A 27,664-nucleotide genomic window follows, 5' to 3' on the forward strand; every position below is an offset into this window, starting at 1 on the left:
CTTCTTCTCGAAGCTTGCAGCAGCCTAGTTACAATCAAATTCCAGCAACGATCAAGAGATCCTTCAACCACCGCCAAGTAAGTACGCAACCCCCTACCCCATTGCCCCTTCCCTTCACCTGAACCCTGCGGCAGCAAGCCCCCATCCCTCCCTCTCATTCTCTCCCACTTGCAGTCCTCTCCCTCCCCTCCGAAATCCGGCGGCAACCCCTTCCCAGCCCTTCTCTCCCTTCCTCCCTCTTTTCCCCTCTTTCTTGAATCTTGTGGCAGCATTCGAAGAAGGGTAAAAAAAAAAAAAAATTCAGAAAAGAAAGAAAGAAAGAGAGAAAAGAAGAAAAAAAGAAAATAAAAGGAGAGAAAAGAAAGAAAGAAAAGTGAGAGAGAAGTAAGATCAAGAAGAAAAAGAGGTTCAAGGTTGTTGCAAGATTAAACCCTAAAGCCAATCAAGATTAACCAAGAACCATTTAACAACCCATATCTTTGCCCATACCTTCATCTAGTTGTCCCCAAGGAACGAAGTTTCGTTCGTGTCGCTCGGTTCGTTGCCCAGCGAACCGGGCGAAAGGGCGAATTATCGCCTAAATCTCGGCGATATTTCGCCCCCAAATTACTATAAAATTTCCTTGCAAAATGTCAAGTAGTCAGTCATTGTGTTTAAAATATATATAAAATAATATTTCAAAAAGTCGATTAACTCAAATCATAAATTTCATAATCATATTTACGTTTAAGTTTTTTGTTTTTTGTGTTTTTATATAAAATAATATATGAAAAAGTTGACTAGTCAAATCATTCTCATATTTACATTTAAGTTTTTTGTTTTTTGTGTTTTTTATAAACAATTTTATGGTTATTTATGAGCCACGTGTGTGGACATTACTTGAAATGCCATAACTTAGGTTCAAATACCAAAAACGGAACTCAAAAATTATCAAAAGAAATTTAAACTGTTCATCTTCTTCTCCATTTCTTTTGTTCGTCGTTTCGGTCTGAAATCAAAAGTTATTTCTTTGCCATCACCGGAAGGGTGGAAACGGAAAGCTTTGTTTTAGATCAGCAAAAAACTCAAGACGGTGATATTCCGGCGATAAATCATTACAAATCGTCATTTCGGCGAAAAACAAGCGAAATATAGCCGATATCTCAGCGATAACTGCAAAAGTCATTTCGCCCCCTGGTATCGTTTCGCCAGGGGGCGAAACCAGCGAATTTCGGCAATATTTCGCCGAAATTCGCCGAAATTAAGTTCCATGGTTGTCCCTATACTTCACCCGGAAAAAAGAAAAAAAGAAAAAGACAAAAAGAAGAACATTGTCCCTATACTCAACCGTTAGGTTCCTATCCTCCTTTTTGCGTCCCATATCTATTACTCTTTCCATCCTAGGGTAAGCTTGGAAAACCCAAACCCATACTTCTTCCCCAAACCTTCCTGTATGGATTTAGTTAAAACCCTAAAATCTTCCCAAGCCATCCCAAAACCCCCCATACCTAACCATACAGCTTTAGTTAACCTTAACCTTAACCTTACAAGGCCCAACTGTAGAGTTTGCTTTCCATCCTTGGGTAAGTCTGGGTATCTCAAAACCAACGCATTTAGTTTTGTTAAACCAAAATCTTACCCAAAACTCTCCCAAGACCTTATCCATATTAAATTTGCCCATCTTTAACTATTTCAAACAATGCCCATATAGATCCTCATCCTATTATCCTAATCCACCCCATCCCTTTTCCTACCAATCTTACTTCATCATATACCTCTCCACAAAACCTGAAACCTATCCCACATTTCTCTGTTGACCAAATTCTACAACCTATAGCTTTTGTTAATCCCAATCTTTTCCGAAAGGCTCAAATTTATCAATTTTATCTACCCCATCTAGATTTGTTAATTAGTTTGCTAGTTCACCAGAGGATTGGATTTTGGGCCTAGGGAAACATTCACAAACTGTTGAAAGAGTTGAAGAATTCCTGAATTGTGTCTGAAGGACAGAGCAGGAGCTTTATTTATTGTCATAACTTACCAAAGACAAAACAAACCAAATCATCCCAATGTGGGAATCTTACAAGAGTAATAAGATATCCTAAAAGATCCTAGCAAATCTACCACCAATAAGGGAACCACAAAAGTAGAAAGTAAATCACTAAATCTACTCACACCCAAGTTTGCTACCCGATTTGTCTTACAACACTCCCCCTCAAGTTGGATGCTGGTGGTCGAGCCAAAGATCAGTGCTCCTACCGATCTTAATCTTAGAAATCATGCCTTGTAAAGCAGTGGGTCTGAGAGAATCTGGTGCCAAGCCTAGGAAGCATCTGAGGCCGTGCTAGTTATCCAAGTTGAGTTCGCTAATGGCCAGATTATAGCCATTCAACCCAAATGCTGTCCTCTTTTGAGGCTATCTTCCAGAGAAGCTTAAGAATGCCAGCTGAATTTATATCCGTGATTCTTTAAATCCCCAGCCCTCCTTTAGATTGTGGCAAGAGACAAAGGCCCAGCTGATAGGATGAAGGAATCTAGAGACATCCGATTCTTTCTAGGGGAAAGCTGTCATCATGGATTCCAGAGTTTTTTTAATAGCAGAAGGCCGGCCAAAGGCACCAGACCAGTAAAACTGAGTGGCTTGGAGAACAGATTTGATGAGGACTAGTTTGCTAGCTAGGGAGAGGATTTTGCCCTTTCAAAGTTGAAGTGTTCTCTTGAACTGATCAAGAAGGGGGTGGGGGTGGAATGCAATAATGAACAGTGAGGCTGGAAGGCTCCAGAGGCAAACCTAGGTATTCCGGAAGCTTTCACAGAGAGAAACTAGTGATGTTGAGCAGGGAGTTTTTGAGGTCATCTTACACTTTGTATGTGCTATCAGAGAAGCCTCCTCTCTTCACTAGCTTACTACTTGCTCCTGCTGATGCAGATTCACCAAGAAGAGGACCAGGACTGTTTTGTATAGGTTTTTTGGCCATTGATCCATCATTTCTCCTACCCATGTTAGTATGCGAGAGAATTAACAAATTTGTTTAGAAAGCCTTTGGGGGTTATACTTGTAACAAGTAGATTTTTTTTTGTTTTCTTTCTTTCCGGGGGGTAGGGGATGGGAGTGAGGTGGATTTCTGGTGTTAGAATATAGAGCAGAGGGCAAAAGGAAAATAGGTGCGACTCTTGGGATTTGTGCCAGGCGCTAACTCCGCGAGCTGTTTTGGCTCGTGATGGCCCCCTGCTTACACGAGTCTACACTCGTGGAGCCAAAAAGGGATTGATGAGCTCCTGGATGAGTTGGGGGAGCGAGGGTGCTTAGCAAAATTGACCTCAAGACTGGATATCACCAAATCAGGGTTGGAGAAGAGGATATTGAGAAGACGGCATTTAGAACGCATAACGGACACTATGAGTTTGTTCTAATGCCCTTTGGTGTGACCAATGCACCAGCAACTTTTCAAGCACTGATGAATGATGTATTTCAGGAGTGTTTGTGAAAATTTGTTTTTGTTTCTTTGATGACATACTCATATTCAGTATGGCACTGGAGGAGCATGTAGAACAGCTACGAGAAGCTTTCAAGCTGGTAGCGCATCATCATGTTGTCAACAAAAAGTAATGCTTGTTTGGGGTGTCGGAAGTCTGAACTTGAATATTTAGGCCACATAATATCTGCAGATGGTGTGGCAGTGGACCCCCAGAAATTCAGAAGTATGCTTGAATGGCAAGTCTGCAGAAATTTGAGGGTTTTGTGTGGATTTTTGGGACTGACTGGGCACCATTGGAAGTTTGTAAAAGACTACGGGAAGACTGCTGCCCCCCTGACTCAGTTGTTGGAGAAGGATGCCTTTGATTGGAATGATAAAACCATGGAAGCTTTCTAAACTCTCAAGATGTCTATGACGACGGTGCCAGTCCTCAAGCTGCCAGACTTCAACAAGGAATTCATAGTAGAGAAAAGAAGCTTTGAGCCTTGGTTTAGGGGCAGTTCTTATGCAAGTAGGGCATCCCATAGCTTATTGGAGCCAAGCTTTATCTCCCCAAGCTCGAACCAAATCTGTGTATGAAAAGGAGTTGATGGCAATTGTTCTAGCAGTGACTAACTGGAGGGCATTATTTGCTAGGATGTTGCTTCCAAGTTTGGGGGGGACCAGTGAAGTCTGAAGTACCTTTGGGCAAAATGTGGTGTCGGCTGATCAACAAAAAGGGGTACTGAAGCTGTTTGGTTATAACTTTTAGATTGTTTATAGACTGGGAGCAGAGAACAAGGCTGCCGATGCTTTATCACGACAGTCTGATAGGGAACTTCAGTTGACAGCCTCTTGTCCCATATATGGCTGGAAGGAGAACAGTTGATTTGAGGAAGTTCACAGTCATCCATGGTATTGGCTCATCATCCAGGAATTATTGCAAGGTTTGCAGGACACCCCACGCATCAGCTGAAGAATGGGGTTCTTTACTACAAAGACAAGTTGGTGATAGCTGAAAACTCACCTTTACTACTCAAGTTACTGACTGAGTTTCACTCAAGTCCTCTTGGCGGGCCTTCTGGTTTCCTTAGAACCTACAAGCATGTGTGGCTGTGGTGTATTGGGTTGGTATGAAAAAAACAATTCAGAAATTTGTGGCTGCTTGTGATATTTGCCAGCAAAGCAAGCATCAGTCTATGAGTCCCATGGCCTTTGTCCAACCCTTACCCATACCTGAGCGAGTTTGGGATGACATTAGCACGGACTTCCTTGGTGGGTTGCCTAAGACAAAAGGGGGAGTTACGATACTGGTAGCGGTGGGCAGGGTAACCAAGTATGGCCATTTTATCCCTTTATCACACCCTTACACAGCCCGTGAAGTAGCATTCAAGTTCAGCAGTGAGGTTGTCATGTTACATGGTTTACCCCGGTCAATAGTTTCGGATTGAGATCGCCTCTTCTTTAGCAGCTTTTGGTCTGAATTTTTCAAGATAGCTGGTACTCACCTCCAGTACAGCAGTGCCTATCATCCTCAAACAGATTGCCAAACAGAGGTGGTCAATAGGTGCTTGGAAATTAATCTATGCTGTTTTTGTGCCTGACAGCTGAGGACTGGCCTGATTGGCTTGCATGGGCTGAGTATTCGTATAACACCACCTATCATGCTTCTATCAAGATGACACCCTTCAAGGTTGTTTATATTCGAGAACCACCCTTCATACATCGCTGGGATGGACACCCTACTAAGGTAGTTGAGGTTGATTCCTGCTTACAGGAGCGTGACAACATTTTGGATGAGCTGAAAGCTAACCTGCTGCTTGCTCAGGACTGGCTGCAGCATGAAGCAAACCCGAATTGGTGAGATGTTTCTTTTGAGGTTGCTGACATGGTCTTCCTCAAACTACAGCCCTATTGTTTCAAAAGACTTGCTCGTAGGCCAAATGAGAAGCTCAGCCCTTGGTTCTTCTGGCCCATATCAAATTCTTCAACAAATAGGCCCTGCTGCCTATAAACTCCAGCTGCCTCCTACCTCCTGAATTCACCTGATCTTCCATGTGTCTCAACTAAAGAAGGTCATTGGCCATGGAATTCAGTCCCAGCCACTGCCTGCCTGCCTAGCTGAAGATTGGGGGCTCACACTCACACCAGAGGAGCTGATAGCGTACCAATACTCTACTGCTGGTCACCTTCAGGTTTTAATTCGATGGAAGGGCTTGCCACAATGTGAGAACACTTGGGAGGGCTACTCAGACATGACTCAACACTCAGCAGTTTCCTGCCTTCTACCTTGAGGACAATGTGAAGCTTAAGAGGGGAGGAGTTGATGGGCCCCTGATTAGATGAGTCTACACTCATGGAGCCAGAAAGGCGCTGGCAGTTAGGCCAGCTTACGCAGTCTAAATAAGAGTCAATAAAGAGAATAAATGCAGTGATGAATAAAGAAGTGCATCAACTAGTGGGACAAGTGTATGGCAACCATAGAACGAAAGTTCGTTCATATCGCCCGGTTCGCTGCCCAGCGAGCCGGGCGAAATGGCAAAATATCGCCGATATCTCGGCGATATTTCGCCACCCGGTTCAGCAAATTTCGCCCCCTAGTTTCAGGGGTTTTTTTGGGTCAAAATGAGCTGAAATTTCGTGGTAGCCTAATTTGATGCCAATAAACACAGTGGAATGGCTGGTTTTGCCTAAAAACTCACCCAAATTGGTGTTATTGATCGGCATATACTCGATTGTATATACCAGTAAAACTGTAATTCTACCAACATTATTTTAAACAATTAAACTAACATAAATATGCACAATGATAATAGAGTGATAAACATCATTAAAAAAAAAACTATTATACTAGTAACAAATACAAGTATACAACTACGTACTAGTCAATACTCAATACCAAGTACTATGCCTCGGTGGATCCACGTCCTCCAGCTTTGTGTCCGTTGATAGTTGGGTACAAGGCCCAAAGGCTACAACGTTAAACTTACGCTCCATTATTTTCTTGAAGTCACTCCAAGACATGTCATGCTGATGGTTGTTGACTTCTTTCAGGCCTTTGTAATTTTCATCATCCATGACTGTAAAACTACTCCCCTCAGGAGGGTAACGTGAACGGAGCTCGTCTATTGACATCATATGATCGAAAGGATATCGGTATGTTGCCTCCAACATAGCAATTCTCTGCGAGCCAAATGGAGGCATAAGTGGGACACCCTGATGCTGATAACCCCAACTATCATTACCCCAACCACCATACGTGTGCTGCCTTCCTGCGAACCCAAGCTTATGGAAGATCCATCATTATATCCATGGTAGTGCGAACTCCTAGAAGACAGGTGTGTATCATCGTGTCCATAAGCAGAAGGGACACCATAGCCATAAGCAGGTGTGGAGCCTACAGACTCCTCCAAGGTCATGGACCCCATCACTCCCGAAAACCTGTCCATCGGATCGAAATGGCCGTATGAGCCATACGATTGAGTATCCTCACTATAACCAAAGCCATACGACCCATACCCATGCATGTGTTGCTGCTCCCCCCCATGAGCCTCCCCCCTCCTTGGCCAATTGTAGCTCGTAGGACGACCACGATAAAGCTCACCACCATGATCGTCATCCTGGGTGGCATGCGTGTACTGAGTCTCTCCAGTGTATCTTTGGGGGGATACTATGCCTTTGATAATGGAACATGATATAGCTCCTGTACTCCACCACCACCACCAAGACAGTCGTCGCCACCATCGTCGTCATCATCATTCCTCCGAGTATGATTGGGACAGGGAGCAAGGGTGTCATCTGAATCATCCTCCTGCGTGCCAGGCTGCACCATCCAATCCTCATCCGTCGTGGCGGCAGCCGCCTAATGTACCTGCCCCTCTTGAGATGCCATGTACTCTGCATCAACTCCAGCAGCTTGAGCAATGACTGGGTCTGGCCTACCTCCAGGATGCTCTAACACTGGCTCGCCCCTGTCCAACAACCAATCAATGAGTGGATGTTGGTCATTTGCAGTGAGCTCGAAGATATCATCGAGCTGGATGTCCCTGTCTGTCTCAGTGTTAGCCTTTAAACGGGTATTCTCTAACTTCAGCCTCATGTTGTAGTGACAATACACAAGGTCATTTAGGTGTTGACTTCCCAACCTATTCCTCCTCTGGGAGTGAATCATCCCAAATGTACTCCAATTCCTCTCACACCCAGAGGCAGAGCAAGTCTGGGAGAGGATCCTCACTGCCACTTTCCGGAGGTTCTCTGCATCGCCCCTATACAGAACCCACCACTTAGCTGCATTATCACAAATAAATTAAGTTAATACTTTAATGCTTAACAAAAATCCTACTTATATAATTATATACTTATATGTAAAATGTAATCATGCATCTAACCTGGATCATAATTTTGTCGGTTTGAGCAGCAGCAACTGAACCAAAGGTTCCCAGTGCATCCTTAAAGTATTTTATCTGCAATAATTTGTATTGATGGTTAGCTAAATTCTTTCACAAATAAAAAGCAAGTACTAAGTTCTAAGTTTCTATGTTCTAACTTTCATATGGCAATTTGATTGGACCATTGGGTTTGGCTCTAACTTCGCGATAACCTCCATAACGGCACCGAGCATGTCTGACCGCAACCCCAAATTTTCAGTGTACTGATATTTTGGATTGAGATAATAGGCTGCACAATTCACAAACTCACAGTCAAAGAATTAATATTTACGACAAGTTACAAATTAATAATAATAAGTAGTAACCCACACTATTTACTTACCCGCCCTATGCATCGGATGCATTAGATGAGTGGTCCATCTAGCATCAACAATGTTCAAGTATGCAACGCAACCTCTGGGGTTAGCTCTTTGGATTGCTACTTTCATTTGTTCTAGGGCTGCATATATATGCGGCATAGTGGGCCCCCTGAGGGAGGAATCTACCATACGTAAGACCTTTATCATGGGATCTACCAGAACAATGGTCACATTCCTCCCAAACTCATCAGACGAGATTGTCGTCTGTGCGGTGCACCCACTACTTATACTGAATTATCACAAACACATTAAGTTAGTAATAAATACTACATACTAGATATTTATATTTCATAGTATAAATGTATAAGAAGTTAACAACTTGTTAAATCAAATAGTAGAGACTAGAGATAAAAAAAAGCTTACTTTGATCTAACCCATGAGAACCACTCCTTTGATGAAAACATGGATCTCAAGCCCGCCTTCCGTTCTTGAATACTGCTGAGGGCGACGAAATTCGTGGCGAATCTTGTAGGACCGGGTCGCACTAACTCACCACCGCATGCTCGCCTCATCATATGCAGAGCAACAATATGATTGTAGATGAAATTTGTTACTTGCTTGGCCCTCTCCACTGTGTTATGGATAATATTGATCTTGCCGATGTCCTTTAGCATGAGGTCGATACAATGAGCTGCGCAGGGTGTCCAATATAGGTTATATCCAGCTGTATTCATTAGTACCTCACTGGCTTTCTTGAAGTTGGCGCCATTGTCGGTGATAATCTGCACCACATTCTCCTTCCCAACTTCATCAATCACATCCTGCAAAAGTCCAATAATATACCTATGGTCTTTTGTATGCCTAGTAGCATCCACAGATTTAAGAAACACAATCATCTAATCACAATACACCATAAAGTTGATGATAGACTTTCTTGTCGGACTGGTCCATCCATCACACATAATGGTGCATCCATGTCTCTCAAAATATTCTCAAACTACTGATGTACTGTTGCAGCTCCTCCTTCTCCTCAGTCAGGAAGGTGGTCAACACCTCGTTAGGGGTAGGACCACGATATCCAGGACCTGTCTTTGCAATAGGGTCAACCATATTACTGTAATAAGTACCCTGTGCCGTATGTGTTGGAACTGAACTGTAGTACATCCACTTCGACACTGCCTTCTTCACTTTCTTCGCCATCCCTTTCCATGCACCTGTGATCTTGGGCTACTTGGCCCCCTTATTTCTGAAAATATCAGGATCCTACTCTAGGATAGGATTCGACCTCTGTGGATAGTCACGTGGACGTGGTCCTTGTACATCAGCCGTAGAAATGACCCTCTGACTCTGTGATCAGGCGAACAAACCACGTATACCACCCCTGTCCCTAGATCCAGATGCTCCAGCCCCTACAAGCCTAGAGGTACCAGCTCCTGTAAATCTAGCTTTGGCCCTCTCCTCCTCCTGGTATTGCATTGCCCTACTCTTAGCCATCATCCGTTTAACGTCCCTCTCCTCCTGCTCTCTCAAATCAACGGGATCAACCTCCCGATCAGAATCTGAATCAACTCTGTAAGATGATGGTGCCCGCACCGCCTCATCCAATGCATCATTTACCCTTCTCCTCTCCTGTTTCTTCTTCCCCTTGTCTTTCTCCATCTCTCTAACTGCCTTCACGATATCCATATTCGCCTCAGTGCAGGTGGCCACATCCTTTGAACTACCAGTGATGTGAGCCTTAAACTTACTTATGCCACCTGAGTTCAACTCCTTACCACAGAAGTTGCATTTTGTTTTACTTTTGTTGCCATCAATTGCAACACAATACTGCCATGCAGGATCAGCCCTCCCCCTCCCTGTAGGCCCCGCTCCTTGTGTCTGTCTCTGTCCCTGGCCCTGGCCCTGTGAACCTGCTCCTCTCCCATTGCTAGACATGATAACTGTTGCAACAAAAATGATTTCATAAACAATTAAACAATACCAATATAATATTTTAAACAATATTAAAAATTTTTTCGACAAAAGAAAAGGCTACCATATCAAAACCGACAATGAAACCACACGAGAAGCACTTGAAAATAATTATATAGATATTCCATAATTTTCCCTAATTTTCAAAATCATTTCCCTTATTTATTCCTAATTTTTTCTCTTTTTTCATAATTATTTACATTTTATCATATTTTAATAAATTTAAAAAAATCAAATAATTATTTATTGGGTCGAAAAATATTCTGACTCTGTGAGTCTGTAGATCGACCCATGGAGGTTCACATATATCTTTTCAATCACGATACTACACATATATCATGCAAAAAGCAAGCATTTAAAATGTAGAAAAATACAATTTTTGACGCCTGAAAATAAATAAATAAATTACTTAGTGGAAAAAAATTCCGACTGCGTGAGTTTGTAGATCGGCCTACTGTATTCAACATATATTAATTTCATACCCATCCAACAACATTATGACATGCATTAAAAAAAAAACAGTTTAGAGAAGAACAATTTACCTCTCAGATGAAAAACACCCAGATTTGTGTGAAATCTCGCTTGATCCTAGCGAATAATGCTATACCCGTCAAGAATGAAGTGAGTACTATGGTTTTATGTCAAAGATCGGACGGAAATATGGCCAAAACACCTAGAACTAGGAGAGAGAAGCTTTGGATGGTTTGGGTGAGGAGAGAGAAAATCAGAATAATTAATGAGATAATTCCCAAAAAATTCCAGCGAACCCCCCCTTTTATTGCTGAGAAATCGGTGATATCCTGCAACTATCGTCATGCCCCCTGGTTTCGGTTCACCAGGGGGCGAAATCACTGAATTTCGGCGATATTTCGCCGAAATTCGGCGAAAATAAGTTCCATGATGGCAACCACTTGAGGAGTTGGACAACTCAGTTAGAGGAGTTTGGGTGCTGTTATGGGGTAGACTTGGGGGACTAGGGAATGACACGAAGACTTGGTATTTAGGCTTGGTAGCAGGGCTGCTATAGGGGAGTGCTGGACTCTAGGTAATCCAGTTTTCTGTTTCTTTCTACTTTAATTTTCTGCTTTCTTAAATCTCTTTGCATCATGTGTAAGTACACATCAGCTCGTTTCTTTGAGTTATGAGTATTAAGTTTGATTTCTCCCTACTCTTTTTGCCTATATACATGGTAAAGATCATAGTGGTTTGAGCTCCCTTGGTTCACAGCTCTCTTTCTCTATCTTTTCTTCGTTTTTTCTGTTTTTGCTGTCTCTCAGTCTTTCTACATGGAGGAAGAGAAAGAACGAGGGCCTGAGTTTCCAAAGCATTGGAACCGAAAAGCTGAGTGGGCATCCGGTTAATGAAGAAGGCTGCAACAAACAAGCATCAGGACCTAAGTATTAGACATATGCACACCAAAGAGGAGGCACCTAGAGACTTCCAAGTGGCAATATTTTCTCTCAGCCATCCCATGTCTTTTTTTTTTTTTTTGGGGGGGGGGGGGGTCAAACATGCAACTTGACAGATAATGCCATGTAAAGAAATGAATTTTTAGGTTCCTCCATACATATTTTCACCCCCTTATCATCAGGATTAACTATATGAATTCGAGGTCCAAATTGAGTTTAAATCAGTTGATAAATCTTTTGAAAGGCATCATTAAAAATAACCAGTCCTCAAGAATGAACATATGTACGAAGGATAGGAGAAGCGAGAGAAAAGATGTCAATCCTGGAACACAATAGGACTCAATGGCGCCTATTGTGGGCCAGCTTTAACTGTTATATTGTATTCCAGTTATTTTCACTTGGCTGGAAATCTACTGAGCGTCTAAGTCACAAATCAACTTAAAGCAAACAGGTAAAATGCAAAGTAAAGATAAAATACTAACTCTACAAATCACACACCACATAGCTAAATGTATGTCATGACATGGAGATTCTCCCTATCATGAGTAGCCCTTTAATAGTTTTGACGGTGTTTGAGCATTCTTGGTCCGACGTAGGTTCCTTTTGCTCATTATGAAGTATTGTCTGCTGTGTTTACCGCCGCAAGTCTTACATTTTCTGTCTCATATATGATTGATGTGTATTGTTTCTGTGTTCTCATAATTTTTTGTATATTTATTTCTTCCTAACAAGTTTCTTTGTAGTCTCAATCTAGTATTATCTTTGTAGTAAAGAGGTTGGTGATTATTTCCTTCATTCTATAGGTGATGTTGTTCTCAAGGACTTGAAGTTGAAAGCAAAAGCACTAAATTTACTTAAGCTTCCAGTCACTGTAAAAGCTGGCTTTGTTGGTACAATCACATTAAAGGTACATTCCCTTTGATACCAAAATAAATTTTCCCATGGATAATTAGCACAATTTATTTATTTATTATTAGGTATTGAAATTATCTTGGCCTTAATGGGCTGTATCCTTATTTAGATTTGGTTATTATTTTTCTTTGTTAATAATAAAAAGGCAGTTTTGCAGAAAAGGCATATGATGTATTACCCGGTGTTAAAATGAACACTACCAAATAGCAAATCTGAAAGAAACAAAACGAAAACACACAGAGATTTAACGTGGTTCACACACCAATGCGGTGTGCTACGTCCACAGGTGAAGACGAAGAGCTTTTCACTATGTAGAAGAAGTACATAATGAGATCTCACAACCAATCGCCGAGAACGGCGTTACAAGAAATCTCACCCAAAACCCTAACAAAAAAATCCCAACTCTCTCAATAATGTGGTAGGCAAACATAAGATACTTATATATAGACTCCAATTAGGAAAATGGGTCAATCCATCGAGTTTGGTCGTATGGTACCGCGGGGCTATGGCCCCACAACCCTTCCTTAAATTGCTCAGTCAGGTGGTCTGCCAAAATATGTCGGTGCTAGTCCATCTTCGAAAAATCACGTGCAAGAATTCGGGTCACAATGTAACACCTGGTGAACCCTGATAATGGAGCTCTATTTTGAAATCATTTTGACCTTATTGTAAAGTCTCCTTCGAAGTATTTTGATCCTTCTTATGGTGCTGATTTTTTTTTAAACAATATATATATATACCCTCGAGCATGGTGGGAGATCTCGCGAGATCTCGCCGAGATCTCGCGAGATATCTCGTTTTTTCACATTGGCGAGACGAGATGGAGGTCGATCTGCGAGTTGGGATATCTCGCTCGAGATCTCGCCATATCTCGCCATATCTCGCTATATCTCGCCATATCTCGCTATATCTCGCCATATCTCGCCATATCTCGCCATATCTCGCCCTGGATCTCGCTGGAACTCTTAATTTTTGCATTTTTTTGTGGATTTTGGCTGAATTTTCACTTGCAACTACTCTTAGCACATCTACAACAAGGAAGATCAATCATTCTCTACTTGTCTTATGAATTTATGATTTAATGACTTATATAGAACTTCTAATGGTTGTATAATTATTTTATTCTTGAAAATTGAGATTGTGATACTCATATGGATGGAATTTTGATAACATTTAAGTTAGTTGATGCATTTGATATACATGCTTTTCATTTATATGCTTTAAAGGTTCTATATTACATGTTGTATAACATTACATTCCCTAATCCTACTACATTTCGGTTTCACACTATGGGTAGACTTAGAAATCATACATAGGGCTGTTTCTGACAAATCCAAGGCCACCAACGTGTTCAAAAGGCCTTAAATAAGCTAAATACCAAGTTTCAACCCAATTGAGACCCTAAAACCCACCGAGATGGGCCACCGAGTTGACGCCAAAAAATTGTATATCTCGACCGAGATCTCACCGAGATGGTCGAGATCTCTCTTTTTCAAGGTGGCGAGATCTCTCTCGAGAGCGAGATCTTCTACCATGCCCTCGAGTCCTTAAATTGTTTTCTTCGGGATAGGATATTTCTTATTTATAATATTTAGTATATGCATGCGTATCCGGCATCTATTTGTGTTTGTCTAGTATAGCTCCTAAATCAACTTTCTGATAGGCTGCTCATTGCTGGTATGTTGTCGTGTGTACTCTATATCTTGTTTATATGTGTATATCAGAATATATTTGGCATGATTTCTAGTACATTGTCTATGATATGACTTCTGCCATGATGAACCCTGGAATAAGTTCTTTGATTCTGATAAGTGTAGGTTCCCTGGAAGAGTCTTGGCAAAGAACCCGTTATTGTTCTTATAGATCGTGTCTTTATTCTTGCCAATCCTGTGCCTGATGGGTGGACGCTCAAGGTAAAATATAAACATGTTACATGCTGGGATGTATTTTCTTTTATATTTGTCATGAAACTACATATACTGTGTTGTTTTAGCTTTTAACTTGTGCTAATTTCCTGTAGGAGGAAGACAAGGAAAAACTTTTTGAAGCCAAACTTCAACAGATCGAGGTGAAGATTAGTTATTGCCTGTTTAATCTTTGGGTTTCCTCTTTTTCCTCATTATTCGTGGTTTTTCTTATCAGGATTGTTGGTCAATGATTAAGACTAGAACCCGTATTATGGTTTATTGATGGATCAATCATATGTTCTGTTCAGAACTTACCTGACTCACTAAAATTATGATTTTATCTCATAACCTTGCTATTCTTCTTTTATTTTCTTTGCCCTCTCTTCTCAAGTCCAATGGTTTCAGTGGACAGGCATTGATTTCTCTTTGCACCGAATGCCTTTCTCTCTTTTTTAAGTGTTTTTTTTAATTAATTATCTCCATACTGGGAAACTACTGTGAGCTAGATGATATCCACAACTTTTGTCTTTCCTTTTCTCTCCCTTATTCCTTACTCTGTTAGGTTTGCAATGATGTGTTTGGATCATTGGATGGAGAACTGAGATGACTGCCTAGGTTTTCTGCTGTTTGGCGAATAATTGTCCAGTAGCATCTGTATGGAGGCAATATGTATTCAACAACAATGCCAACTGGAAATGAACTCCAGTTGTATGAGTTCGTTTGTGCTTGAAACAGTGATTTATGTACTTAGGCCATATCTTATATGATTCAATGCAGCAATCTCTAGCATTTCTTGTTTGACTCTGGCATTATATGTCACAACTTGTATGTGTTGGATAAAGAATATTTCTTGGAAGAACCGGCATTGATGTTATGCTGTGGGATTTTTGTAGGTTTGAATGATCCTAATTTTATCAAGTAGAGTATGACTTGTTACAGTAGAGTTAATAGGAAAAAAGAGGTGCTTATTTCTATAGAAGCACAATATCAAACCTCTGGAAGAAATCATCTTCTTGAGATTTAAGGCGCCATCTACACAGCTTAAGTGAATGCATTATACTCTCTTTGACTCTTCTGTATTTTCATTTAATATGTTTGAGATAGTGCTTGCTGTTTCTACTGTTATGCTGTTTCACCATTTTCCTATTTGTCTGCAAATGAAAATTGGATTTACTTTCATTTGACATTTTGCTATAGTTTCACGTTGTGATGTTTTAATTCCATTATGTATTTATTTTGTTCTTTTGTTTTTTCTGTATGCAGGAAGCAGAAGCGGCCATACTTGAAGCAAAAGCTAGATCGAAGCAGGGAAATGTATAGTTTTTTGAAATTCATTTCTTTAGTTGGCATAGGAGTTTGTATTTGATTTTTTAGCATTCCATTAACTTTTGTTACATTTGAATGATTGTTTCAGATTGCTGTTGTTCAATTGTTTTTCATTTCATCATTTGTGGATCATTTCTTAAAACCTTTACTGTAATCTGTGTATGTCTTTTTTTTTTTTTTTTGGCTCTATTTTTTGTATTAAATTAATTTTATCTGTAGTTGTGCTTGTGATTCTATAGGTCCTTTCAGATTATTGGTTGTCTTTTTTTTTTTCTTTCTTTTCTTTCTGGGCTATTATCCATGCAAATAAGTTTTCAGTGTTCATCTTAGAAATTGGCTGCTATATATTGCTATGGGATGTTAGATATTTCCATGCTTTTGTGAAATATTAAGTTGACCTTTTTAGACGAAAAAATACAGAAGAAGTAGCAAGCAAATAAAATCGTTGCATGAAATGGAATTTTTTTTATTTTTATTCGCTTGCTAAATACATTTTTAGGTAGACTAGTTGCACTATTAATTGTAAGCTTTGAAGTTAAAGGTGTAGTTATGAATTTCTGGTACCTTTTCCGGATATTCTTTTTTTGGGTAAATGATACTCATTCTCAAATGTATGATTTATTTGACGCCCTGGAATTTGCATGATGGCATAGAACTAATATTCTTCATCTTTTCTTTGAACCATCAACAATGGATACTTTATGCCAATGTGAACATCACTCAACTATATTCTTCATTTGTTTCAATTTTTTCTCCATAACAAGGGATTCTTGTGACAAACTGGCTAAAAAATTTGTATCGATGTAAGTTTTACCTACTTCCGACTGAAGGACAAAAATGATCAGCCAAATAAAGAACATACGAGGCCAGTTGATCAAACATGCATCTCACTTGCCGTCTTTGGTGAATGTTTCTCTCTCTCTCTCTCTCTCTCTCTCCTGGAAGCCAAGAGAAAAGCAGTGATTTGTGGGATAAGTTGGCCAAGGCAGGAGTGATCTGTCCTAGGTTTTATTACAACTGTGTAAGGATTATTATCCTTTATGAGATTGAATCTTTTGGTTCCCCCTAGTCACGTGTTTTCTTGTTTTTTTGTTGAATTCGTTTCTAATTCCTCCTCCTTGTACTATCTGGGAACTGGATCCTTTTTTCCCCCTTACTTGGAATGGGTAGTGATGGATTACTGATCCTTCTTTTTTTTTCCTTCTTTTCCCCTTTTCCTTTCTAGAAAGCCTGAATGAATTGAAATTCCGAAAGTAGGAACACACACAACACATCTACCTCCCCCCAAAAACAAACTGGGTTGAAGATATGAATTTTCGGCTGCTCTGACAATTCCCTTGTATTATTAACTTATGAAAGTGAAAAAAAAAGCCTTGTCTATATCTCTATAAGATGAGACATAGGATGGAACAAATTACAAACTCCTGAGAAGAATTCTACTGCAGACAGATGTCAACTAGCCCTTATAAAAAAGGCATTGAATGATTCACTGTCTTCCTAGTTCCTACATGATAAAACTTATTGTGTTGTCATCCTATAGCTCCCTTATATTAGTTCGAACCCTTTGGATAACACCTTGGATATATATCATGAGAGCATGTTAATGTAAATGGTTGTGATGTGCAAAAATATAGGTGTCAGGATGTAGATGGGGGGACATTGTAGAATTGTAGTTCATGGGTGGGATACAGATTGGGTGATAGTGAGAGTTAATGCAATTTAAGGTTCTAGAAAGATGCTGGAGTGAAAAATTACTAACAGTGCAGGATTGATGTAGAATTAATTGTTTACTTAGGAACCGAATAGAAGACTGGTGGGAGAAATTAGAAGAAAATGGAGGAGTTAGAAGAAGATGTTCGAGAATTAAAAAAAGCAAAGAAGAGAGAAAAAATCACCATATTTCCAGAAATGAAACCGGCCATATGATGTAGTCCTAGATTCATAGGAGATTTACTAGGAACCAATAAACCAGGGTCTTTTCTGAGCCAGCCAAGTTTGACTAGTTCAAAATGGGGCTTCCGCTCCACTTGAGGTCTAGAGTTAGATTAACGTTGGTGTTTGATGGTTAGGTTTAGTCAAGTAGATGATGGGGAAATGTGAAGGTTTATAATTTTGTGGAAGTGTTTTGAATGCTGAATTTTTAGTTTTCAACGAATCAGGTTATGATTTTGGGTATATCAAAAAGGAATATTTTGCTCAAACTTGGGATTAGGGATTGAATATGGGGATGGGGCTCAGGTAGAGTAATGTGCGGCCTGTGGGCTGTATTTGATCCAAAATTTGAGAGAACTTGGATTGCTGGTTAGGGCTAGGCAGAAAATTGGGGGTTTTAACTTGAGATGGAAGTTGGAACCCAGAGTTCTAATGGAGGGAATGGGCTGCAAGATGGGTCATTTGTAGGGTCTGATGTGGGGAAGTCATGGGCTGAATTCACTGGTTTCTGATGGTGAAATAAAACTGTGGAAGATTTTAGTGGCTTGGATTTGTAAAGATCGAGATTTCAAAACTGCAGAATTGGGGTTCAAGAAAGTAGAGGAATAGAATAAGAATTCTGGGGGTGCTTTAATCTCATTGTTGTTGTATAATACATTAATAACTGTGACAGCAGCTTGTTTAATAGATAGTTCCCTTGAACTTGTTGGAAAATTCAGTAACTTGAAGGGGAAGAAATTGCATTAGTGGGCCTCCCTTGGTTTCAACTCAGTAGTTTTGACCTTTGGTTCTGTTCTGGCAAGGCCTCAAACTGAGACAAGTTAGATTTTCACTCTAAAATAAGTTGAATTATGAAGGAATTGTGGCTTGATTCTGTAATCAAATTTTTTTTTTAATGAAATGCGCTTCTCCCAGTGCAATGAACTAGGTTTTATTAAGAAGTTGGAATTTTCAGCATTTAATGATTCTGTATGTCTTTCACCCTTTTGCAGCCATCTGTTGGAAATTCATGGTTGGGTTCTCTAATTGGTACCATAATTGGAAATCTCAAGATTTCTATCAGTAATGTACATATTAGATATGAGGATTCTGTCAGGTAAGTAGGTGCTCAGAATGCTGTCTTTACTTGTTTTTAATAGTTGATTCTGTATCTTATAGTGCATTTTTTCTTCCTTTTCATATAATATCTGATTTACTTTCCTTATTAAATTTTTTTTTTGTCATGTGTACACTTTGCAGTAATGCTGGGCATCCATTTTCTTCAGGAATTACATTGGCAAGGCTTGCTGCTGTAACAATGGATGAACAGGGAAATGAAACCTTTGATACCAGTGGTGCATTGGATAAATTGCGAAAGGTGAGATTTCTTGTTTGTGTTGAACTTCGCTGCTATTTTAGGAAAAAGATAAAATTAGTTCAGAAAATACCTCTAAACGTAGTGTTTGTGGAAACTTAATGATGCACAGGATTGTCATGGAAAATCAAGCTGTAAAAATTGAGATAAAGTGGAGAATAATGTTGTCTTGTGCCATGTAGGTTTTGACAAAACCACATTAATGAGTATGTCTGAAAAAGGTTTACACAATGGTCAAGGCTTCTACCAGTATGGGGCCTGGGCGGGGGGTGTCGGAGACTTGGAAGTACAGCCTTAAACTTTCCTTGTGGTCAGGCTGTTTCCAGAGTTGCAACCCAGGATGGCTATGTTACGATAAAGCAACTTTGTGCCAAGGACTGCCATCTGACGGTGTGTTTGGTTTGGCAATTGTGCTGGTGCATGTATTGGATATGGAGCAGATTCTATAGAGATGGTTGCTGTGGAGTTGTTTTCTGGTGGATGGGTTGTAGGGAGAAGGGAAAATTGCAGGGGAAAGGGTAAAGTGACTACATAAGTATACTCTTAAAGAAACTTAATCTTGTTTTCAAATATCTCCATCAATTCCAGGGTAACAAACATGTAGTTGAAGAAAAATAATACATATCTTAGCTGAACAATGAAACTACAAATAAATTGCAACTCAAATTCTAATTTTTGACTTAATCCTACGTGGGTAACTCAAAGCAAATATGATACTGAATGCATAAAACTAAATCCAACCCTTGATAGATGTAAACTTATAGGGCCATGCCTTCTTTGTGGGCTTGGGCTTCAACTTCTATCATGCTGGTCCAACCAATCAAGTGATAGTGCATCAACTATCCTCCTCTGAAAAGAACTTGATCCTGATGAGTTCCAATGAGGTCCAAGAATGCTGTTTGGTTCAGCTCATTGTAGGAGGAATGTACTAGTTGTCTTCCTGAGTTTTCTGGTGGTAGATCTTTTGTAACTATAAATTTCATCTCAAATTCACCATGTTGAAAGGAATATGTATTCTTAGAACCACAATCCTTGACTATCTTGTCATACAACCACGAGTGTCCTAAAAAGGTGTGGCAGACTTTTAAAGGAAGACAATGGAGTTTATTGAACTCAAGAAACAAGTAAAAATGGAGACTAAAGCTTGTTGGTGAAGGAGAGGAAGAAGAGAGGAGAACAGCAAATGATGCAGTATCAATAAGTTGGTTGGATTGGCAAACGAGAGTTTGGAAACCCAAACCCACAACAATCGGGCTAATAGTTTTTGGTCCAAGAAGGTTTGGATTTAGTTAAATTAGTATTTTTGTGTTCAGTCTTTTAATTGTTGTAGTTTTTATTTTTTATTTTTTATTTTTTTATGTAGGAGTGAGTTATACTTTGATTCGGCCTTGTTTTTTAGTTTTATACTTCAACTAGGATACATGTTTTCTTTTCTCTTTAAATACATGGGTAGTAACATAACTGTTATTAGAGTGATTTGAGATGGTAGCTTGAGGCTTGAGAATTCCTTTTGAATTCTGCATTCCTGCGTTTCCTATTTTTCTAGTTCTTCTGTCATGGCCCTCCATGGCAGCCTATTTCTCAGGTCTTTATCAGAGAGTGGTGGAATGTTGTGTTGTATGTCTCTACACAATACAATCTTATATTGATTAATAATGTGATAAAAGGAATTTCCAACTAAGCCCCTTAAGATAATATAAGATAGCTAGAGGAGTAGGAAGGTAAATTAGAAAAATAGTACCAACTTATTCCAGGCACATGACCAAAGTATCCTTCTGCTGTTTAATAACTCAGGCTCCCCCTCAAGCTGGGGAGTTGATATCATACATTCCCCTCTTGCACAAAATGGTGTTGAACTGATAGGAATAAGGCTTTTGTGAAGATGCTAGGTAAGTGGTCTCTAGTCCTCACAATCAAGGTATTACATTTGGGCGAAACTAGGCGAAGTTTTGGCTCAGTACTGGGTGAAACGAAATTCCCACTAAATAAAAAAGTTTCAGATTTCAGTGAGATTTCGGTAATTTAAAATTTCGGTCAATTTTCAGAAATTACGCTGAAATATTAAAATTCCAATGGGCTGTACCCTACAGCAGCTTTTGACTATGGATACGGATATGGTGGAGCATATTGTGCTTCATTTGCTGATTGTAGTAGCATGTCAGCATATGGGTATGGAGATGGATCAAGTGTATAATTTGTGGACTCCATCTTTGGATATCCACTAGGACCAGCACAACCATTTACCCCAGTTATGGACTATATGGATAACTTTATCCATACCATGTCTTGGCATGCTTATGTCTTGTATTCAGAGTAATCCTCCATGACCCAGGGGTTGGATCCAACCCGACACATACTTGTATATTGAATTTTACTTCTTGTATTTGTTGTTGCATTTTAATGAAAATCTTAGTATTGTTTTGCGTAATATCTATATTTAAATTGGTTAAAATTCATGTTCTAGACTTCTAGTTGTCCGCATATAGCTAGGCATGTGTCGATCAAGAACATCACTTTGGATTAGGTTTAGGTAAAAATAACACTCCTAGTGTGTTTATTGGCCTCAAATTAGGCTGGACACCTAAACCAGGCCAAAATAACCCAAAAAACCCACCGAAATTGAGGGTCGAATTTAAAAGAGGACTCTGCCGAAATTGTGGGATTTTGGTATGACCAAAACTAGCAAAATTTTGCACCTTGCTCCCAAAGGAGTGCATATATGGTTAGAGTCAATCTTCTTCTTCGATGAGGTGCCTATCCACCTCAATATGTTTTGCTCTATCGTGTTGCACACTTGCTCTGGATTATGGGCTATACTGGTGGCAGTTTTGTTGTCACAATATGGTCTTTTAGATTCTTCAGTGTTAAAGCCCAACACTGAATGGACCTCTTCAACCATAAGAGTTCCCATACTGCTGCCAGTCAGCTACAATTCTCCTTGATACATACTTCCACCAATCAACTACAATACAAGCCCAGCCTTGTTGCCTAGGTGACTCCTGGGCACCTTGATAAGTGCATAGTAATGTCATCATATAAGGTGAAAATTAATTCATGTTCCATTCATGACTTGTTTCATTGTTCTGTTCTGCAGCAACCTTTCCTGTGTCGATATATTGAACATGTGCAGGTTACTCAGACTAAAGCTTGCATCTGTTCTTGTTGTAGTCTTTGCAACTTGAGAGGTTTGCTGTTTATCATGACTCTGACAACCCTCCCTGGATGATTAAGAAAAACTGGGAAGATCTTAGTCCGGATGAATGGATTGAGGTTTGTCTTCATGTTTGAAATTATTGTTTTGTGCCTTGATGTATGGCACAGTGGCGATAACTGGAAGCATCATGTGATGTATCTTGCTGTTTTCTGTAGATATTTGGCGATGGCATTAATGAACCTTCATCTGATCATGGATTGGTTTCTAGTTGGGCTTGGAAGCGCAAATACCTGGTCTCGCCCATCAATGGAATTCTCAAATATCATCGTCTTGGAAAACAAGAAAAAAAAGTGCCAGAAGTTCCTTTGGAGAAGGCATCCCTTGTTGTCAGCGATGTTTCTTTGACAATTACAGAGGTTACCTTCAATTGATTTTCCTTGATTTTTTTTTTCACATGCATATTCTAAAATTTATTTATCCCCTTTAATTTGCAGCCCCAGTATCATGATGTTATAAAACTTATGGAGGTCATCTCAAGATATAAGACACATGTTGATGTTTCTCACTTGAGACCTATTGTGTCAGTCGCAGAGGATCCTCATGTTTGGTGGATTTATGCTGCTCAAGCCTGTCTACAGCAAAAGAAAATGTGGTAATATATAGAGTTACGGAATGTGTTGATATGTGCATTTATGAACAATAAGACAAAGCCATATGAGAAATGAGTAGTAAAGGATTTTGTTGATGTGAATCTATATAAAAAATGAATGAAGGATGTGTACATTTCAAGGGGAAGTTTGTTGACACAAAGCATTGACTACTGTCACTTTCTTTGAAGAATTAGTATTACGGTGGGATCACTTTGTAAAACTGGTGTCATTAGAAACCTCAGAGTGTAACTGGAAATAATTGTATGTTAGTTTTCAAAAAAGGTAATTCCAATAAATATATATTGGTGCAATCTTTATGTTCTAGCAGCTGTGCAAAACCGCTAAATGAAGAAAAACTTGTGGTTTCAGATCCCTAGTTTCTTTAGGAGTGCTTTTCTTAAGCTACTTACCTTCAACAGAATCTTGTTTTAGTTGAGATTAGACTTCTCAGAAATACTCTATCAGGCCCAATGGGGTATTTATAGTTTTACAATTGAAGGAAAACCAAATCAGAATTGGAAAGAAAAACAAATTAGAAATAGGAAGGGGAAAAGGATAGGAGTCTTTGTAGGAGTAGAAAAGAAGGGAAGAGGAAGTCCCTCTCGGCTCAGGATTAGTGGCAGTGAGTGTCAATCCCGAGAAGGAAATCCCCCATTCCCCAATTCTGCCCTTGTCAACAGCTTTCAGCTTCTTCCTATTCTAATTATGTTTGTCTCCTAGTTCAGGTTTGATTTTGAATCTATAACTTCTGTCTTGTTAATTGTTATGATCTGATTTTCTTTCATTATGTTTATGTTCTAGTTCGTTCAGGACTCCAAATGTAGCTGCAAGTTCTTGAGTCAGCTTTTGTTTGGATCTATTATTGACAATTGAGTAGGCAGTTTGATTACTAGTTGGTTTAGGCTATTTCTACTTCTACTATGAGCGTGGTTCAAAATGCGAGATTTTGGTGATTTTGACCTCACTGAAACAAAACTTGGAATGAAGCATCTACAAAACAAAATTCCATGGAATTTCGTCGAAATGACGATATTTTGGGGGTCGGGGGTGTAAACTTTGAGTAATTTGACATATACATAGCGACATTTTGATGTTCACACATTCCCTGTGAAATTTCATCAGGAGCGGAGAACAGCAAGTTACAAACCAGTGTGTCTTGTAGCTTGTTAATTGTAATTTGATTACTAAGTTCTAGAACCAGGGTTATGATATCTTTTATTTTTGTTTTTCCTGTATTTTTTTTCTTGCATCTTAATGAAAGTTTCAATGTTTTCTTGTATATCCATGTTTAGATTTGTGAAAATACATGATCCAGTTTCGTCCTCATACAACAGGGTATGTGCCGATCAAGAAGACCACTTTGTGTTAGCCTGTTATATTCTAGTTATAAATAACGTTGCCATTGTGTTTATTGGCCTTAAATTAGGCTGTTCACAAAAAACCACCTAAAATCCACTGAAACATGCATTGGAAACATGGTACAAAAGTGTACCATGTTTCGCTGATATTTTGGTCAAATTTCCGGTAACTGGTTGAAACACTGAATCGAAACGAAATTTAAAACACTGACCATAATTCATATTTGGAGAGTTCATTACAGAGCCGATTAGTATAAGCTTTGGATCTTATAAGACTTCTATTTATAATAGAGAAGCGAGAGGCAAAATAATATAATGCTGCTCGTCGTTAAAGTCTAATTAAAGCAAGAGGCAAATAAAATAATGCTTCTCATCATTAAAGTTGAATGAAGAGTCTTAATTGCGAGGGTACAGGGTAAGCTAAAGGAACCAAAGGAAATCTGAAACTACCTTGCAGGTTACATATCTTGACACTTCCCCTGAAGTAGGTGCATATATGTCATGCATACCCAATTTGCCCAAAATAAGATGAAGTAACATTCCTACTAACTGTTTGGTGAGGACATCAGTCAGCTGATCATCTCTGTTCATGAAAGATGTACCAATTCCAGTCAGTCTCCACATGTTTCACATAATCATGGTGTACTAGATTATTGGCATTGCCGATTGCTGCTTCGTTATTGCAAAACAACATCATAGGAGAATGAGCAGTACCCACTAGATCTTTGTGTAGACTGTAAAGGCATCCTACTTCATATGCCTAGTACCGTGGATTGAAATTTTCTTTCAACACTACACCTAGCCACCGCATTCTTCTTGCTGCTATGTCAAATGACAAGATTACCTTCTGCAAATGTATAGTACCCTGGTGCAGACTTCTGATCAGAGGATCCACCTCAGTCAGCATCAATGTAGGCTTCATTATGGAGATGGTCATGACTGATGAGGGACTACCTTATCTGTTTTCCTGAATCTGACTGAAGAATCCAAAAAATAGCTGTGATCTGAGTAGGATAGTTGTCATGCATGAACCAACCAGACATATAACAAATGGAATGTCTGGTCTAGCATGTAAGGGATATATCGACTTCCTCACAAGTCTCTGATTGCGACCTTTGTCAAGTGGTTCACCAATGTTTTTCCTTTATCAAGTAGTAGCTTCCGTAGGAGAATGAGAAGACCAGTAATGTAATAGACCCATCTCGGATAGTTTACCTTGGACATATTTTCTTTGAGGGAGAAGGATGCCTTTTGTAGGATGGGCAGCTTCAATCCCAAGAAAACACCTCAATGTTCTTCAATATTTTATTTTAAACATCTGATCTACATAGACTACGAGGACAGTGACCTTCACCAGACAGTATGATGAACAGAGTATGATCACCATTACTTTGTTTATATGCAATACAGATAAAGGTCTTGTGAAATCTTCCAAATTATGGCGAGGAGACCTTTTAAGCCTATAGAGCGCATGCTTCAGTTTGCATACTCCTTGGGTTTTCTTTAGATGAAAACCTGTGGGGATCTCCATGTGCATTTCTTCCTCAAGCTTTCTGTGAGAAATGCATTCTTGAGATCAAGCTGCTGTAAATCCCAACCAAGTGGATAGACAGGTGCAGTTGCATTCAAAATTGAAATAAAAAGAACTTCGCTTTCTACAGCTTCTTATCCTAGTCTTACTATCAAGGTTCCAAATATTTTCGAATGTATCCAATGATACTATAGATTGTGCAATCGAAAGATCTGCCTTCCTTTTACATGGAGGAAGAAGTCCCAACAATTTCACCAGACTGACCTTGGAAAAGAATTAGTATTTTCTTTGTGTATCATATACTTATGATATTGCTATGATACTTAAAAAAGTGCTGACTGTGTCGGGTTGATAGTTATGGATACAATCCTTGTGAACTATCATGATCCATCACTGTAACACGCTTACTAAGACTCATCTAAGGCTTCCTAATCAATTTAGTTTGACAAAATCATCTTGATTGGTTGATTTTATTGGCAAAAGAAAATTCTAGTAGTTTTGTTCCATCTGCATCTGGTGTAAACAACCAACAGACATGGATGGGACAGATCTTGGCCAGAACATTTTTCTGTCAGAACTTTGGATATTTGTGCTCAAATATTGTTTTTTAGTGTTGTTTTGTTTTGGTTGGCAGTGGATCAGTAGATTAGTAAAAAACCACCTGACTGATTGCATCATTGCATCATTGTAGGTTTTTTTCGCAATTATATGTGCATCTAAATCCTGAGTCTTCTACGAACTGAAGATGACCTTTCTTGTTTTATTTATTTATTTATTTATATTTTTTTTCATTTTTGGGCTCTAGACAGGTAACATACCTCATTCCTTATACATAATCAAATGAATTCTCTTGTTGTAATTTATTCTCATCTTTATACTTGATATGGTTTGCTTAATACTTTAAAGTTGCATATGCTTCAGAACTGTTTTTCACATGTATTCTGAGCATTTCCGTGCATATGTTCAATGTTTTATTGGCATTTCTCTGGTATGATATGTCTATTAAAATTATCTTTCCACTATTGCACCCTTTGTTGGTACTTTAGACCTTCCTGACTACTGCAAGTCGTAGTTGTTAATGCATCACCTAGGTTTTTAGGTGCTTTGATTGCCTTGTGACCTGATCCTTTCTGATGACTTGGGTCAGCTAGATGTGACAGCTATGCTTTAAGTCCTTGATGCTGTGACAGATCCTTTCTGATTACTTGGGTCAGCTAGATGTGACAGCTATGCTTTATGTCCTAGATGCGATGACAAGTATCCTTTATCTTTTGTTCTTTATTATCTGTAAATCTTTATTGCCAGAGTTTTGCTTAAGTTACATTTGCCCCTTTTAAGTTTAATGCATGACTATTTCTATGCAGTAAAAGTGTTAAAAGTAATTGATTTTCAATCTAATAACTTTTTGGCTTGCCTTTTATTCCAGTTATCGATTCTCGTGGGACAGAATTCGACATCTTTGTCAACTTCGTCGTCGTTATATTCAACTATATTCCACTTCACTGCAACAACTTTCAACAAGTGATAACACTGAAATGAGGAATATTGAGAAAGATCTGGATTCTAAAGTGATCCTTCTATGGAGGTATCTCAATCTAGGTTGAATCTTTGTGCTATCCTTAGTTGAACGTGGTCGAGTTAAACCTTTTGTCTTTATTTCATTTGGGCTATATTTCTGTCTTTTGTTGTTAAAGCTGTCTCTGCCTGAGCTGTAGTAAAGGCTATGTGCTTACCCCCCGGTCCAGTTCCTAAGCCATGTTCTTCTCTCCTCTTCTATCTCTGCGCAAGTCACTCTGGTCTTCCTCCTTATTTAGTTCAATCTTCTCTTAAAGATAATTCTAATGTTGTGCTCTGCTCCCAAGCTCTTCCCACTCCAGAATTTGACAAATAGAAGTCTTTGACTGGTTGGCCACTTCCTTGGCTCCAGAACCTCTTTCAAAGTGGTAAAATCATCACCTTCTAAACATTGGAAAGAG

General features: G+C 39.3%; 1 protein-coding gene across 3 annotated transcripts in view; it reads left to right on the forward strand.

Annotated features, from left to right (window-relative positions):
* LOC149008591 (uncharacterized) overlaps positions 1-27,664 on the forward strand; it is a 153,649-nt gene that overhangs the window by 5,181 nt on the left and 120,804 nt on the right. For 2 of the 3 annotated variants that reach the window (XM_089165298.1, XM_089165296.1), the window contains exons 3-12: positions 12,368-12,471; positions 14,294-14,389; positions 14,497-14,544; positions 15,647-15,697; positions 18,634-18,737; positions 18,881-18,998; positions 22,164-22,265; positions 22,365-22,565; positions 22,644-22,801; positions 27,115-27,273. In XM_089165298.1, coding sequence (XP_089021424.1) covers positions 12,368-12,471; positions 14,294-14,389; positions 14,497-14,544; positions 15,647-15,697; positions 18,634-18,737; positions 18,881-18,998; positions 22,164-22,265; positions 22,365-22,565; positions 22,644-22,801; positions 27,115-27,273 — 1,141 coding nt within the window. Of the gene's footprint in view, positions 1-12,367; positions 12,472-14,293; positions 14,390-14,496; positions 14,545-15,646; positions 15,698-18,633; positions 18,738-18,880; positions 18,999-22,163; positions 22,266-22,364; positions 22,566-22,643; positions 22,802-27,114; positions 27,274-27,664 lie in introns of those variants that run through there. The other variant, XM_089165297.1, reaches the window with a different exon arrangement.

Source organism: Hakea prostrata, chromosome 8 (genome assembly GCF_041222555.1).
Source record: "Hakea prostrata isolate BN-2017 chromosome 8, UWA_Hpros_2, whole genome shotgun sequence".
Taxonomy (NCBI): domain Eukaryota; kingdom Viridiplantae; phylum Streptophyta; class Magnoliopsida; order Proteales; family Proteaceae; genus Hakea; species Hakea prostrata.